This window comes from Dipodomys merriami, unplaced genomic scaffold (assembly GCF_024711535.1).
Source record: "Dipodomys merriami isolate MVZ:Mamm:240054 unplaced genomic scaffold, mDipMer1.0.p SCAF_7, whole genome shotgun sequence".
NCBI lineage: Eukaryota > Metazoa > Chordata > Mammalia > Rodentia > Heteromyidae > Dipodomys > Dipodomys merriami.
Genome location: NW_027206290.1, coordinates 14,144,307 through 14,161,901, shown reverse-complemented (window position 1 = coordinate 14,161,901; position 17,595 = coordinate 14,144,307). Strand labels below are relative to the sequence as shown.

The window sequence follows — 17,595 nt, the reverse complement described above, 5'->3', positions numbered from 1 at the left end:
ACACATGCAAGGCAAGCGCTCTACCACTGAGCCACCTTCCCAGCCCCCGCTGAAATCTGAGATTTTTATCTCCAATTATCCATCACAAAGCTGAAAGGGGAGTTGTGGCTCAAGTGATAGAGTGCTACCCTTGAGCAAAAGAAGCTCAGGAACAGTGCCCAGGACCTGAGTTCAAGCCCTAGGACTGGCACAGACACACACACTCACACACACACACACTTATAGCTAGTAGAATGAAAATTCTTAAAAGAACATCTAGTTGAGCCTTCTAATTTTACAGACATGGAAACTAACTCCCAAGGAGACAATGAACAGTAAAGTTACTTGGTAAGTGATGGAAATATTGCTGAGACCATAGCACCTAACACTAAATCTGGTACTCTCCAGTATGTTAGCTTCCCACAAGTGACTGCTCTGAAAAAAACCTAGCAGCTTAATTTAATTAGAGAGACCAGACTGAAACCAGTGAACACAGTTCCAATATAAAGTCACTGTATAATGAAAGTATACATAGATTATTGTGCCTATCTGACATAATTAACCTTAGTTGCCAGTTTCACAGGTTTGATATTTTTTTCTTTTTTTGTGCTCATTGTTATAAAAACCCTACCATGGATGGGTTATTAATTGTCCTAGGAAGAGACCACCTTCACTGTGTCTGCCAGAACTCTGTGACTTTAGTCTTCACAACAAGTTGAGGAAAGTCTGGCTTCTATATTTCTCTTTCCTGTTGTCATGATGGGCTAGGTGTTCACAGATATTCTCATTTGTAAATTTTGACACAACAGGGCGTTCATTTACACTGCAGTATTCTTGCTCACAAATAATCATTCATGTATTACGCATTCATAAATGTGGAGGATAAGTGTAGGAAGTGAACTTGATTGGTGGAAAGTCTGCCATTTGTTTATTAGGGATTTCTACTGAAGAGCAGGAGGGCTACTCTGTGATTGAGGTAAGCCTTTCATACAGACTTCACTTAGGTCTGTGTGAGTCCTCTACCTCTAAAGTGGTTATAGAATGGTACCTGATCCTAAAACATTCAAAAACATTCAGGCTTATATAAAGTGAAGGTCTTGGCCTTCTACTCCTCCTTATACTCATCTATCCCCCCAAATGGTGATCACATTATTCTCATTAATCCTTAAAAAAAATCTATGCGCTCTACCATTTTGGCCACATCTCCACTTCCAGCTTTTTTTCCATTAATTGGAGATATAGTCTCTTAGGAACTTTTGCTGGCTTTGAACTGTGATCTGTTGGCTTTGAACCAAGATCTTTAGATCTCAGCGTCTTGAGTAACTAGGTTTATAGGTATGAGCTACTGGTGCCTAACATGTAGCTTCTTGCTCCCTCAATAAAGAAGAGGATAATTTTCTCATGACAAATTTTGGCTAGAAGCTTCACCGAGATTATTTCCTTTAACCCAGTGGTATTACATACACATGAAATATTTCACATTTTGTCGTTAACACCATTTATGCCCAGTTGGGTGTGATTGAAGTCTGTCTTAAAGAAGGGGGATAGTGGAAGATTGCTTCCTTAGCCTCTCACTACAGGAGAGATGGTTGAGTGGACTCCAGTCTCTGGTGGGGCTAGACTCCTGGCTCTGCTCCTTGTGACCTTGGGCATATGACCTAACCTCTCAGCCTCAGGTTTTTGTTTTTTTGTTTTGTTTTGTTTTTAATCTGTGAAAGAATTAGTAACATGATAACATAGTTGATAGGAGGGTTGATGACATAAATATTTAGTAAACAGGCACTGCTAAATAACAATGTCTGGCACTTTTCTACTAAATGAGTCTTAGGTGCACTATGCTTTAGTTTTCATGATCATATGAAATAGTTAAATCAGCCTTAAGAAGTAGGCATTTTAACCAACCCAGATGCCCCTCAGTAGATGAATGGATCAAGAAAATGTGGTATATATACACAATGGAATTCTATGCCTCCATCAGAAAGAATGACATTGCCCCATTTGTTAGGAAATGGAAAGGCTTGGAAAAAAGTATATTAAGTGAAGTAAGCCAAGCCCAAAGAAACATAGGTCCCATGGTTTCCCTTATTTGGAATATCTAGTATATGTCTGAGTCAAGCAGAAAAGGTCAGATAAGGTGATGTTATGGAAATGAACCCTAAGATATGTATTCAAATGTTTTTTTCTTTCATGCATTTGTTTCTAATGCATTTATAAGATTATTTCTTTGTTGCTTTGTATGTCCCTCCCCCACAGTATAACCCCTGCTTTCTCTGTATTTGATGTCGGTATAATTTGTGGAGGGGAAGGGGAAAAACAAGTCGTTGAAATAAGAATACAGGTGGACCCGTTGCAACAATGAGAAGTACAAGTTGTCATGTCGAAAACGAACTTTACAACTTTGGTGGGGGGGGGAGGGGGAGGATTGGGTGGGGAGATTGGGGGAGGCTGGGAAGGGGAAACAAAGGAACAAAGGAGGAGGCTACAATGCTTGATAAGAAATGTACTCATTGGGCTGGGAAGGTGGCTCAGTGGTAGAGCGCTTGCCTTGCAAGCTTGAGGCCCTGGGTTCGATTCCTCAGCACCATATAAGCAAAAAGAAAAAAAAAGCCGGAAGTGGCGCTGTGGCTCAAGTGGTAGAGCGCTAGCCTTGAGCTGAAGAGCTGAGGGACAGCGCCCAGGCCCAGAGTTCAGGCCCCACAACCGGACCCAAAAAAAAAAAAAAAAAAGAAATGTACTCATTATCTTGCCCATGTAATTGTAACCCCTCTGTACAGTATTTTCACAATAAAAAATAAATAAAAATAAAAAAGAAGTAGGCATTTTCATCCTTTTTCTATAGGTAAGGAAGCCCTCTTAAAGCCATGGTCTTGAGAAGTGGGCTAATCACATGCCATCTCCAGGACGCAGAGGCATGTGTTGTTTGTATTGTGTTCCTTAACTGTGTTTTTTTTTTTTTTTTGTCTGTTGTGGGGTTTGAATTCTGGGCCTCAGAGCTGTCCGTCAGCTCTTCAGCTCAAGGCAAGCGCTCTACCATTTGAGCTACAGCGTCACTTCCGGTTTTCTAATGGTTTATTGGAGATAAGAGTCTCAGGGATGTTCCTGCCCTGGCTGGCTTTGAACCTCGATCCTCAGATCTCAGCCTCCTGAGTAGCTAGGATTACAGGCGTGAGTCACTGGCGCCCGCTTAACTGTCTTTCTAATTGCCAGAAAATCAACAAGCATACAAATTAATAGGCTAATACCAGTTTTTGAGTTTGGGCCATTTTGGTATAAAAATTTAGGAAGAACTTAACTCTGAAAAATAGCTATACTATTATGCTATATTAGTGAAATAATTTAGATATTAAATTTGTAAAAATAGAGCTTGAAGTTAGTGTTCCTATGTGGAAAACACAAACCCTCCTAAGTTTTAAGTAGCACAGGCATTTCTAATGGAATGAAAAGGTAATTTCCTTTGGACAAAATTTTTAGAAGGTAGTATTATATTTAGTTTTTAAGAGTACCATTTATAGTATGATGATTTCCTTTTTGGTAATACTGGGGATTGTACTTAGAACTTTGTTTTATTTACCCCAACTATCTGGTAGCTTAAATTTGTGATTTGTGTTAAAAACTTTAGTTAAAAACTTTTAGCTTTAGTTAAACTTTTAGATTGTTTTAGTTTTTAGCTGCTTGTAAAAAAATCACGTGCAGATGCCCAAATGGCATAATGTTACGATGCTCCTATGTAATGAAAAGGTATTATTTTCTGCCACCTGATTGAATTTTGTTCTACAATTTCAATCAGATAAGCATTGTTCATTTTCAAGTTTGAATTCCAAGTGAACTTGAAAAGAACAATTAAAATAGTGTACTGTGGGCAGGACTCTGGTAATACAGATACTGTTTGTGTTGGGCTCCCTTTTGATTTGCAGATACTTGGAGAAATTGAGAGATGTCAATGAAAGGAGACATGGGAATAAGAGTAAGGTGTGTGTGTGTGTGTGTGTGTGTGTGTGTGTGTGTGTGTGTGTGTGTGTGTGTGTGTGTGTGTGTGTGTGTGTGTGTGTGTGTGTGTGTGTGTGTGTGTGTGTGTGTGTGTGTGTGTGTGTGTGTGTGTAGGTTATGGGGCTTGAACTCGGGGCCTGGGTACTCCCTGAGCCTTTTTGTGCTCATAACTAGTGTTCTACCACTTGAGCCACAGCACCACTTCTGGTTTTTGAGTGGGTATTTGAAGATAGAGTCTTACGGGGATTTTTCTGCCCAGGTTGGTTTCACACCTCGACCTTCAGCCTCCTGAGTAGCTAGGATTACAGACGTGAGCCACTGGTGCCCAGTGAGAATAATCTTTTTACCTTAAAGATTGGCTCCCTTTTCCCATTGCTGTTTTTTTTTTTTTTTTTTTTTTTTTTTTTTGTGGGTCCGGTCGTGGGGCCTGACTCTGGGCCTGGGCACTGTCCCTCAGCTCTTCAGCTCAAGGCTAGCACTCTACCACCTGAGCCACAGCACCACTTCCGGCTTTTTTCTTTTGCTTATGTGGTGCTGAGGAATTGAACCCAGGGACTCACACATGCAAGGCAAGCGCTCTACCACTGAGCCACCTTCCCAGCCCCTTGCTGTTTTCTTTTATACATGCTTGCTTGCCAATGTGGACATTTTAATTTGTGATGAGTGAGTTTAAGTAGCATAGGCATTTCTAATGCTTATTCTGTCTGTCAAAGGTTGTGAGAGGGAGTACAGCAAAGTAAAATGTATGGTCATACGTATGTAGCCAGAAAAGATGAAGCAAGCTAGTATGAATGTGGAAAGCTAGAATTCATGGGCAGGAGCAGGTGGAGGAAAGCTAGATGGAGGGGTTGAGAGGGGATGAACTGCTCTGAATAGACATTGTGGGGAAAGGTGAAAGCACAGCTGGAGGGAGGTGCCATGTGTGAACTCACTTGAGTGTGATCCCTGCTGTGTGTCAGGAGCTTGGCTACAAAGATAAATGCTGTACAGTACCAGGAGCAAGATTAATAGGAACAGGGTAGGGGTAGGGGTGTCATCTTTGAGGCCACTACTTGAACCCCAATGCGCTACCAAGTTATTGATGTGTTAAGAATTTGGGTCTTGTGCTGTGTGTGGTATCTTGTACATGCAATCCTAGGATCATGGTTCAAGGCCAGCCTAGGCAAAAAACTTGGTAAAACTCTATCTCAGACATGATAATATGTGTCTATGATCCTAGTTATGCAGAAGGCCATAGGTAAAATGGTTGTCATCTGAGGCTAGACCAGAACAAAAAGGTCTGGCCCTACCTGGGGAAAAAAAAAAAGAATTCTTGGGATACATAGATGAAATGGTAGAATGTCTGCCTAGCAAGAGTGAGTCCCTTAGTTCAGACCCAGTAGTGTACCCCTCCAAAAACAAACAAGAAAAAAGAACCCACGTTTTTAGAGTAGACAGAAAAACATGAATTAACGAACTTTCCTGATAGAAAAAAAATGGGTATCATTAACTAGAATTCGTCAGTGTAATTTCTGTAAATCTGTAAGCTTAGTTTCAACATTGGTGTTAATATTTACTCTAGGATAAAGTTTCTAAACAAAGAAGCTGTTGTTTCTTGTAAAGGAGTGACAAATTTTCAAGTGTATCTCAATTTAAGAGATAAGTTCTTGTAAGAATTACATTGTTCTGAATGAATTTATTTAAAATGGGTTACAAGAATCAAATCTCTTAAGGAAACTTGATGGGAAATCCTTGAACACTATTTTTTAGTTGCTGTAGTTAGATGTGTGCATAAAGTCGGCAGATTGCATGGTGGTAGAAGGAAAGGAACATAGAATTTGGAAAACTGAGATGTGTCTTGCCTTCATAATGAGAAATGTGACCTTGGGCAATTCTGTGTAATCCCTCTGAGTTCAAGTTTTCTGGCTTTGATACAGAAGAATTTACATGAAATAAGATACTTGAAATAAAGAATGATAGGATTATGAAACTTAGAAGATTTCATTTTCTTTCAGAAGAGTAGTGAATTCTTAAGTAGACAGCTTTATCAGTGTTCTATCCAGATTCTAACTAGAAAATGCTACTGGATAATCCTTAAGTTTGCATAATCATTTTCCCCAAAAAGACCAGACTAGCCTTCTTTTATATCTGAAATATATAGTATTGGTACTTTGCAATCCCTAGCAACATACAGGGAAGATAAAGTAGTTCAAAAGCACTACCTCAAAAGTGGTAAGCTTGGGGGCTGGGAAGGTGGCTCAGTGGTAGAACGCTTGCCTTGCATGCATGATGCCCTGGGTTTGATTCCTCAGCACCACATAAGCCGAAAAAAAAAAAAAAGCCGAAAGTGGCGTTGTGGCTCAAGTGGTAGACTGCTAGCCTTGAGCTGAAGAGCTGAGGGACAGCGCCCAGGCCCAGAGTTCAGGCCCCACAATGGGACCCCCCCAAAAAAGTGGTAAGCTAACTTTTTTATTGGTTATTATAACTTAGTGCAGTTGGTAAGGTTTTCCATTTGAACACTATTGATTAGAGAGAAAGAAGTGTTAGATCACTGTATATACACTGTCTACTAATAGTGAATAAAATGGTGTCTTTGTTATTTGGAAAAGTAAAATGCTCTGCAACTGTTTATCTAAGCTACTATTGAGACTGAGATCTGCGGATCACAAGGGAAGACTGTGAGACACGTATCTCAATTAACTACCAGAAAACTGGAAGTGGTGCTGTGGCTCCTAGTGGTGGAGCACTAGACTTGAACAAAACAGCTCCAAGACAATGCCCAGGCAGGCCCTGAGTTCAAGCCCCAGCAGCAGCCAACAAATTAAAAAGGAGGGAGAGGGAGAGGAAGGGGAAAAGGGAGGAGGAACACTTTTAAACAGTGCTGGGGATTGAACTCCTAGCAGACAAGGATTCTATAGCTGAACTGTATTCCCAGCCCATGAGTATTTGTTTAAATTAATTTATAGATTACATTATAGGTTTATTTCTTTAGTGTATTTCAGAGATATCCCCTCCAAATCTTAGGTTAATGATATTTTTTGTGTGTGTGTGTGTGTGTGTGTGTGTGTGTGTGTGTGTGTGTGTGTGTGTGTGTGTGTGTGTGTGTGTGTGTGTGTGTGTGTGTGTGTGTGTAATTTCTTTTTTTGTCAGTATGGGAGCTTGAACTCTGGGCTTTAAGCTTTCCCTTAAGCTTTTTTACTTGAGGCAGATACTCTGCCACTTGAGCTACTTCTGCTTTTGACTTTTTGCTGGTTAATTGGAGAGAAAGGTCAGATTTGTGTTCTTAGGGTGGTTTTGAACTGTGACCCTGTTATCTTAGCCTCTGAGTAGCAAGGATAACAGTAGTGAGCCATCAGTGATCAGCTTTAATTTCTTTATTCTAAGTGTTTTGATTATAAAATTCACCTGTCACAGAATCTACTCGTTGTACATATAAAGCATTTATAGAACTTTTGTTTCTACATCATTTGACCCTAAAACATGATTAACTGTATTGTTTTTCCTAATGAAATAGCAGTAACAACACCAGTATTACACTAATATAACTCTTTATATGATTTGTCATAGATAATGCATTGTATAATAGTTTTCTCTGACTAGACTATTGTAATAGAAATTTGTGTTCTAGTGGCAGGTTTGTAGTGGAGTCTGTTGCTCATAAGGCCTTCAACTTGCAGTGGGTTGGTGATGGATGGTATTAGTTTTGTGCCAAGCAGAGCTGCTTCTGTTTACCTTTTTTCTATTTGAAGTTAGTCTGAATGTATTTACAAATCTTTATATATAAAATAGTTTCAGCAATCAAATTTCAGCTATAATTGAGGTATACTATAACACCTTGCTTGAATTCCTCTTGGTTTTCAGGTGTATATTAAGAGTCTTTAGTGTCTCAAGTTTTCTTGGGGAAAAAGCAACTGGCTGGGTGATTTTTTAACACAAGTTTCATGGTATAAACTTTGGTGCATCATTGAACAGAAGTAGATTTATAGACACTTTTAGATTATGTGAAATTCTATTTTATAAATAGGTTCTTTGTTTCATAGGACTTCAAAAATGGAGTTATAGTTTTCATTGTAAATGTTTTTTTTTTTTTTTTTTTTTTTTGTCGGTCGTGGGGCTTGAACTCTGGGCCTGGGCATTGTCCCTCGGCTCTTCAGCTCAAGGCGAGCGCTCTACCACTTGAGCTACAGCGCCACTTCCGGTTTTCTGGTGGTTTATTGGAGATAGGAGTCTCACGGTCTTTCTTGCCCGGGCTGGCTTTGAACCGCGATCCTCAGATCTCAGCCTCCTGAGTAGCTAGGATTACAGGCGTGAGCCACCAGCGCCCGGCTTCATTGTAAATGTTTAACTAGACCTGGAAAAGGAAAAATTCAAGGTCTACACTTGAGAGATAAGCTTAAATTCACAGAGAAAGATTATCAGAATAAAATTTGAAGAATAGTTTATGTAACATACATTTTGGTGTTTATTCTGTATAGGGAGAAAGGACAGGGATATATTCTGTCTTTCATACACTTAACAGAAGAACAGAAACATCTTGAAAAGATGCCAATAATTTGTTTTCCTCTGATCATTTCCCTCCACAAACCTATTGTGTTTTTTTGTTTTGTTTTTGTTCTTTTTTTTTTTTTTTTTTTTTGGTCACCTGTGGGGCTTGGGCTCTGTCCCTGAGTTCTTTAGCACAAGGCAAACGCTCTGCCACTTAAACCACATTGCCACTTCTGGTCTCCTGGTGGTTAATTAGAATCTCACAGACTTTCCTTCAGGGTGGCTTTGAACCATGATTCTCAGATCTCAGCCTCCTAAGTAGCTAGGATTATAGGTGTGAGCCACCAGTACCTGGCAAACCTATTGTTTTTTTATAAGGAAATGGATTTCTGGATCTTTTTTTTCCCCTGGACTTAGAGCTTGAACTCAGGGCCTGGGCACTGTCCTTGGCATTTTTGCTCAAAGTTAGTGTTGTACTACAGCTCCACTTCTTTTTTTGGGGGGGGGGGGGTGATTGGTTATTAGAGTCTCATGGACTTACAGACTTTGCTGTCCAAACTGGCTTCAAGCCATGATCCTCAAATCTCAGCCTTCTGAGTAGCCAGGATTACAGATAAGAGTAACTGATGTCCAGCAATGACTAGATCTTCTAAGGATCTGAGTTCAACATTTCCTAGGAGCCAGCTGAGCATGTTGTTATAGATTGCATAGTGTGTGTGTGTGTGTGTGTGTGTGTGTGTGTGTGTGTGTGTATGTGTGTGTGTGTGTGTGTGTGTGTGTGTGTGTGTACATATTTTCTTATACTAGGGCTTGAACTCAGGGTCTTAGCTTTTGTACTCAAGACTGGTGCTCTACCACTTGAGCCACAGCTCCACTTCTGGCTTTATGCTTATTAATGGAGGTAAGAGTCTTTCAGATTTGTCTTCCAGGGCTGGCTTCAAACCTCAGACCTCAGATTTCAGCCTCCTGTATAGTTAGGTTTGCAGACATGAGACATTGGTGCCCAGCTGTTACAGGTTTTAGAATCTTTATATCAAGTAGTCCTTTAGGGGTAGGGAAGATGGAGCCTGCAGAATCACTTGGCACATGATGGATCAGATGTGTACTTCTCGAATGTTTCTTATTAGCTGTCTCTGGTGGTTTCCTTGCATTGATTATTTTTTACGGTGTATGAATGATGTTATAAGTATCCAAATAGTTCTTGGCAGCAAAAGGTTCTCCCTCTCTAGCTCTAGATGATGATGAATATGGTGATTATTCTTTACAGTCAGCTTGATTGGACTGAGAAGCTCCTATGAAATTAGTGTTTCCAGAAAGTTTTACCTAAAGGAGGAAGACACACCCTGAATATGAGCAGAATCAGCTCTTAGGCTATGGAGACCTGATAGAATAAAGGCAAACAACAACAAAACCAAAAACAAACAAAAGATGAGAAAGCGAGCATACTCTCTTCCTGGCCACTGTGGTGTGAACCAGTCTGCTCTGCCATGTTCTCCCAACTGTGAAGGGCTGAAACCTCTGAAAGTGTGAGCAGAATCTTTACTTGTTTCTCTTAGGAATTTGCTCCAGGCCACAAGAAAGTTAACCAACATAGTGAAGATGATATGCTAATTACATGTGACCCTTGTGCAGAGGAGTGTACTCAATACTTTATCTCTTTTAATGATTAAGAAACTTATTAAAGTATCAGGATTAAGTCAGTTTATCTCAAATTGAACTGCTTAAGTTGAAACAGGGTTTTAAAGAGGTTAAGTAATTTATGCAAGTCAGAGCTGCTATAGAATAGATGGCTTAGTTGTCCATTTTACTTTTAGCTATGTTTCTTGCAAGCAGAGACTCAGCCTTTATCCTGCTCATGCTGCTGCTGAGCAGTGGGAAAATGGAACATAGTCCAAGGAGTCTTCCTTACTAAGGTGCAGGAATAGAAAACTGTAAGGAGAACAGTGCCAGACTAGATAATCCATGTGTGTTTGTGTACATACAAAATGAGAAAAGGCATCTTTTGTGTTAGTGTATACTGTATGCTGCTCTGTGATGGGAAGACATCCTAGATTTCTCTTTCGCTCCATTTCAGTTCAAGTCCTGGTGGCAATTCTTTTTCCATAGCCTATCCCTGCATTCACCTGTTCCTGCCTCTGCTGTTGAAACTGAAATGTAACCTTGGTGGCCTTTACTGTTGCCTGCCTACAATCTATCCATGGTGTAGTCTGAGTGATCTTTTTTGTCTAAAACCCTTCAAAAAATTTGCATTGCACTTCAGAGAAATCCAACTCCTACTTTCTTGCCTTATTATGCTTCAAACACATTGGTCTTCTGTGTTTTTCCTAAGTTTATTTCTCTAGCATCTGCCCAGTGTTAGCATGTGTCACTGGTTTGCCTGCAGTTTTCACCCCTCCTCTTCCTCCTCTCCCAATCAATTGCCAGTTGTCATTAATAATTTCATTTGACTTGTTTTTATTATGATGGGGAAATATTTCCATTTTTAAGACTTTTGTTACACATTGGCAAATTGCTGATGGTATTAAAACAAGTTGCTGTTCTTTCAACAGCAATGCATTGGGAGTTTTTCCTACAACTGTGCCAGCATTGCACATGATAATTCAAACAAAAAATAGGAATGTTGGCCAACAAATTTTTCATCTTGCCATCTACATAAATAAAAATTATACTTTTATTTTAAAGGATATACTATAGACATAATATGTGGTACAATGCTGCATGCATCTTAAAATTACATTGTTAGCTGTCAGGTTCCAATAGCATATATGTGAAGTGATGTGAAATTATCCCAGGATAACATGGGAAACCTTTGATCTTTCTTTTCCCCATTAGTGCAATTTAGTTTTACAAGGTTTATACATTACAAATGTAATTTAGTTGTGTATGGTTTTACCATGATGTTTATATACATAATGTACTTTTATCATTCACCATTCTATTACTATAGGAATCCATTCTTCCCCCTTAACTGTTTTTTTGTAAATTTAAAAGAATCATTTCTTTTTATTATTTTTAGGTGTTATTATAAAAGTGATATACACAGGGATTACAGTTACATAAGTCAGGTACATCCCTTTTTAGACAAAGAATCATTCCCAATAGTTAAATTGGGAAGTACTAGATCCTAATGTAAATTAGAACTGTATACTAACAGCTAAAATTATTATATAAATAAAAATATACAACAAAAGAAAGTCATCTTCAAAAACTAAAATAGAAAGCATAATTTTTTAAGGTAGAAATGGGTAAAATAGAAATCAAGATACAGTTATCTGGAACAACACAGTCTAAAGTTGGTTATTTTTTTGTTTGTTTTGTGCCAACACCAGGGCCTCTAACCCTGTACTTTTTGCTGGTGAATTGGAGATGGAGTCTCACTGACTTGTCTTCCCTGGCTGGCTTCAAACCATGATCTTCATCCTCACATCTCAGCCTCTTTGAGCAGGTAGGATTATATATGTAAGCCACCAGCTCCCAGCTGAGATGGATTTTTTTTTGCCAGTCCTGGGGCTTTTTCTGTTTATGTAGTACTGAGGAACCCAGGGCTTCATGCATTCCCAGCCCCCCCCTTTTTTTAAAATTATTTTTTAAAAGTTTTTTTTTTTTAAGTATTTTAAGGTCTTCTGCTTGCTCTACATCATCTGCATTCCCACACTGAGATTATCCACGCCCCCCCCCCCCATTGCAGGTAAATGCTTATATCATTTTTACAGTGGTTGTAGCCTGAAATGCAGAACTCCAAGGGGCTCACAGAGTGCTCTGGGACATCCCATTTGGGAGGAGGAGGAGAGCCACATTGCTCCTGACACTCAGCAGGCTCTGTTAGCACCAGTAGTGGCTGAGCCATTGCAGAGAGAGAGATGCTGACTTTGGCCAGGGCAGCTGGTAAGGGGATGGTTCTTGCTGCTCTGAGGCCCCTGGATGCCCAAGTGCCACCTCTGGCTCCACAGCTGGCAGAGGTGGCTGCCAGTCCCATAGTAATTGCAGCTCCTCAGAGCAAGGATGTTGTCCTGAATCCCTGCAAGGCTGGGTCCCCATGTCGAAGCAGCCTAGATGTCTCCAGACCAACTTGAGTACCAGCACCCTCGGCTTCCAACTGTGGAGAAGGCCTTTGGAGATCAGGTGGAAACTCAGCTGGACTTTTTTTCCAGTAGAAGTCTCCAGAAGGCTGTCTTGGCATGCTGGCCAGAGTCTCGAGGTCAGGACTGACTATATTAAGGCCCATGACACTAGAGTGGCTCCAGAGGGTAGCTTGATCTGAAACATGTTCTGATTCTCGGGGAGAAGCAGCCTTTCTTTCTTTGGATTCCTGGACGGCCCAAATGGCTAAAGTAGTTGGGCACAAATACTCCAGGCAGTTCTGGGTCTGCAGTGGAGACCTGCACCCAGGCCCTGTTCTTAACAGGATTCTTCTGGTTTCTCTTTGATATCCTAGCTCTACAGTTCTGAAACCAGACCTGGGGTCGAGGCTTAGGAATCTGAGTCAGCCCAAAAGTTCTTCTGTCTTGCTGAAACCAGAATACTGGTTCTTCTCAAAGGCTCGATAAGCACTTTGCACTAATCTTTGTCAGATTTGTTCCTCATGTGTCTCTTGCCTGGTTGATTGAGGTCCTCGCCTGATGGGTTTCCTTATGGTTTTTGGTTTTTTTTTTTTTAACATACGTAACCGTACTTTACTCGTATTCACTTCCTTCATCATCTTCTCCATCTCCTTCCTCCCACATGCCCCTTCCTCCCCCAAATAATCTCTCTCTTACAGTCATGTCTCTCTTTTTTAAGGCCTAGATCACACACATGAGTGAAGAGTAATATTTGTTTTTAAAAGCCTGGCTTATCTTGCTTTAAATGATACTTCTAATTCTATCCATTTTCCTACAAACAACTTTATTATTTATTGATAAAATATGTATGTATTATGGTGTTATATATTATTACAGTATTGTGGTATTTTATACTACATTTTTAAATTCACTTACCAGGCATCTAGGCAGGTTCCATGGCTTGGTTATTATGAATAAACCTGGGTATGCAGGTATCTCTTGTGTGGTGCATACTTAGATTCCTTCAGAAATATTTCTAAGAGTGGTATGTCAGGGTCATATACGATAGTTCTATTTTTAATTTTTGGAGGAATCTTAATACTGATTTCTCTCTCTAGTGCTTCCACTAATTTACATTTCCCCTTTGGTTTTCTTGATGATAGTTCTGATTGGGATGAGATGGAATTTCAATGTCGATTTGATTTGTATTTTCTTTATGGCTAAGGATGTTGAACATTTTAAAATACATCTTTGGTCATTTATACTTCTCTTGAGAACTGTTCATTTGCTCATGTATTAATGGGATTGTTCTTTTGGGTGTTTAGCTTTTAGAGCTCATTTTCTGGATATCTATTTATCTGATGAATAAGTAGCTAAGCTATTTTTTCTCTATTCTGTAGGTTTGTCTCTTTATTTGGGTAACTGGTTTTTTTTTTTTTTTTTTTGGATAATTGATACTAATTTGATGCAGTCCCACTTGTCAGTTGTTCGTATTTTCTGAACAATTGGAATGCTATTCAGAATTCCTATATCTTCAAGTGTTTTCCTTTTTTTCCTTTACTCTAGTTAGTTACAAGTCTTAAATTACAATCTTTTGGTCCATTTTCAACTGATTTTTTTTACTGTATTTTTTTATTTTTTATTTTTAAAATTTTATTTTATTTTATTTTATTTGTGAACATACTGTACAGAGGGGTTACAGTTACATGGGCAGGATATCAACTGATTTATAGAGTGAGATTAATCTAATTCCTCTGTTCTTTCATAGTGTTTTTCCAACGCTATTTGTTGAAAACGCTTTCTTTTTTGCCAACATACTGTTTTTGATTCTTTCGTCAAGAATCATATGGCTATAGCTGTGTCTGTTTCTGGATCTCTTCCATGGGTTTACATGACTGATTTTGTTATGATAGTTTTATAGGTCAATTTGAAATCAGATATTAAGATACCACCAGCATTGCTCTTTCTGCTCACAGTTGTTTTGATTATTTGAGGTCTTTTGTCCTTCCATATGAATTTTTTTAATTGAGTTTCTTGTTTCTGAGAAGAATGCCATTAAGATCTTGGTGGTATTGCATTGAATCTGTGGATTGGTAGAATAACCATTTTCGTAGTATTCTGCAAATATGAACATATATGAGGTCTTTATCTTTTAGTGTCTATTGCAGTTCTTTTCTTCCAGTTTATATAGTTTTTATTTTCATTACAGAAGTCTTTTGCCTTCTTGGTCTAATTTATTTATTTTCTGGCAGTATTGGGATTTGTATTCAGCCTTGTGCTTTTTAGGAGGATGTACTGATGAGCTATACCTTTGGCCCAAGTTTTCTCTTTTTTGTGTGGCTTTTGCAAATGAGATTGGTTATTTTATTTTTCAGTGTCATCAGTATTGGTTTATAGAAAATGTAATGGGAAGTGGCACTGTAGCTCAAGTGGTAGAGCGCTCGCCTTGAGCTGAAGAGCTGAGGGACAGCGCCCAGGCCCAGAGTTCAAGCCCCACGACCGACCAAAAAAAAAAAAAAAAAAAGAAAATGTAATGAATTTTGTATGTTAGTTTTGTATCCTAATGCTTTGATAACGGTATTAGAGCTAAAAGGTTTTTTTGGCTGAGTCTTAGAATCATATCCACAAATAGGAATAATATGACATTTATTATTTGTAGCTTTATATTTCTCTTGCCCTATTGTTTTACCCAGGGATTAAAGCACTATATTGAGTAGCAGTAGACATCCTGTCTCATTCTTGAGTTTAGAAGAAATGATTTCAGATTTTTCCCATTCAGTACAATGTTGGCTATAGAGGTCATATGTAAGTTGAAGAAAGTTCCTGGTATAGCTGGTTTCTTCCATTTTGAAAGACCATTGAATTTTGTCAAAGACTTCGTTTTATTGTGAAGGTGTAATGTACAGAGGGGTACAGTTACATAAGTAAGGTAATAAGTCCATTTCTTGTCAAACTTGTTACCCCTTCCCTCATTTTTCTCCTACTTTCCTTCCCCCACTCCCCAGTTACACAGATCATTTCCAACATATTGTCTTGTGTATATCGCTGTTGCATTGGCTCTCCCATTGTCCTTGGTCTCACCATTATATTGTTCCCCTTCCTTTCAGTAATTCAAATAAACATATATAGTACAGGGTACCAAAATCAAATAAACTGACAACGGGATATACTATAAGGGGAAGAACATACAAAAGAAACAAAAAAACCACATGGTACCTTAAAAGCAACAACAAAGAAAATCTCTTGTGTCCGTGTCTTGGAGTTCGTTTCACTTAGCATCATCTTATATGGTCATATGTACATAGCTATTGAGTTTTTCTGTATCTGAGATGACCATATTTTTCTACTTTATTCTGCTTATATATTTCTATTTAAGATACTTATTGATCTGTTTATGTTTACACATCCTTTCATACCAAGGATGAAACCATCTTGATCAGTGAGTGGTTTTTGTTCTTTTTTAATGTTACTGAATTCATTTTGAAAGTATTTTATTGAGACCTTTTGGATGTTTAACTTAATCATGATTCTTATACATATTATGTAATACATATTTTCTATAATTATTAAGCTTTGCTGTGCTCTGTCGACTTAAAAATAAATATTGCAAAATCCTTCTGTTTTAAACACATAATACATTGGTTTTATATTGGTGTTTATATTTTTGGTGATCTGTAATTATTCTTTAATTTCCTTTTAAGGAGATGCCTACATAGAAGAGTGACAGCAGCTGTTCTACATGTTTCAGTGCTGAACTACTTCCTCAGGTATCCTGGTTCTGGAAATTGCTATGGGAGATTGGATGACTGTTACAGATCCAGGTCTGCCTGCAGGTAAACTGAGTCTAGAATAAGTGGAAATCTGTAAAGGTGACCTTCTTTAAATAAAATGAAATAGTTACTGCAGATATTGAAGATATTCCCAGTGAGAAAGATAGATGCCTATAAAATTCCTATGTTCATCCACAGAGTTATCATAGAAAGCTAGGAATATGCCATATTCATGGCAGTTCAGTGCTTATCTTTTTAGGAAAATTTTTATGTTCTTGAAATATGTTCCCTGGCGACTGCAGTGTGTTTCTTTTTCCTCAGTAAGGCAAAGTTTATTTCTAATATGTTTCTTTAACTTTTTGAGTTGCAAAATGTTTGAGTGGCATAGAAAATATGCTATTTCCATTATTTTTATAACCCTAAACTGACGGAAGTTAAGGTATATTGTCATCAAGAACATATTGATAGCCAGGTGGCTAATCCCTGTAATCCTAGCTACTAAGGAGGCTGAGATCTGAGGATCAAAGCCAGCTGGGACAGTTAAGTCTGTGAGACTCTTATCTCCAATAAACCACTCAGAAAATAAGAAGTGTTGCTGTGGCTCAAGTGGTAGCGTGCTAGCATTGAGATGAAGAGCTGAGGGACAGCGCCCAGGCCCAGAGTTCAAGCCCTACAACTGACCAAAAAAAAAAAAAAAAAAAAAAAAAAAGAACATACTGATTAGAACCATGCCTACTAGGTACACCACTTTAAATTTCTTTTTGGGAAAAAAAGTATGTAGGTTTCATATAAAAATGGCTTTGTCTTAATTTGGAAATACTTTAAAATACAACTGTATATGTACATATATAGTTGTAACTAAAAAATTTGGGTAGTGAAGATTATGAGCTTTATGTGGATTTTAATAAGTCACTTATATGAATTCTTTTTATTTTTTCAGAAAGCAAAACTGTCTCTCAATATACCTCAGAAAAAAAGATGTCTCCATCAAGTTTATACTCGCAACAAGTGCTCTGTTCTTCAATACCTTTATCAAAAAATGTGCACAGTTTTTTCAGTGCCTTCTGCACAGAAGAAAATATTGAGCAAAGTATTTCATATCTTGATCAGGTAACATGTTTTTGAAAAGAAACATGTTATATTAATAAAAACTATTAAAGGTATAAGAAAAAAATGTCAAGTACAGTCTAATACAAGCTAATTATTCTGTTGTAAGCAGCTGGGCCCCCTTATTATCTCAAGCCCTGATGCCAGTTCTGTTCATCGATAACTGGAGAGCAGAGTTCAGAATAATCATAGTTTTTAAAATTTTTTGTTTTTTATAATATTTAGTATTTCTTAATGATCTGGGAATA

The 17,595-nt window shown here is 38.3% G+C and overlaps 1 protein-coding gene across 4 annotated transcripts in view; it reads left to right on the top strand.

Annotated features, from left to right (window-relative positions):
* Ssx2ip (SSX family member 2 interacting protein) overlaps positions 1-17,595 on the top strand; it is a 58,726-nt gene that overhangs the window by 11,643 nt on the left and 29,488 nt on the right. For 2 of the 4 annotated variants that reach the window (XM_070007468.1, XM_070007465.1), the window contains exons 2-4: positions 11,760-11,875; positions 16,172-16,303; positions 17,181-17,350. In XM_070007468.1, coding sequence (XP_069863569.1) covers positions 16,261-16,303; positions 17,181-17,350 — 213 coding nt within the window. In that variant the 5' untranslated portion in view covers positions 11,760-11,875; positions 16,172-16,260. The remainder of the gene's footprint in view (positions 1-11,759; positions 11,876-16,171; positions 16,304-17,180; positions 17,351-17,595) is intronic. The other 2 variants (XM_070007467.1, XM_070007466.1) reach the window with 1 other exon arrangement.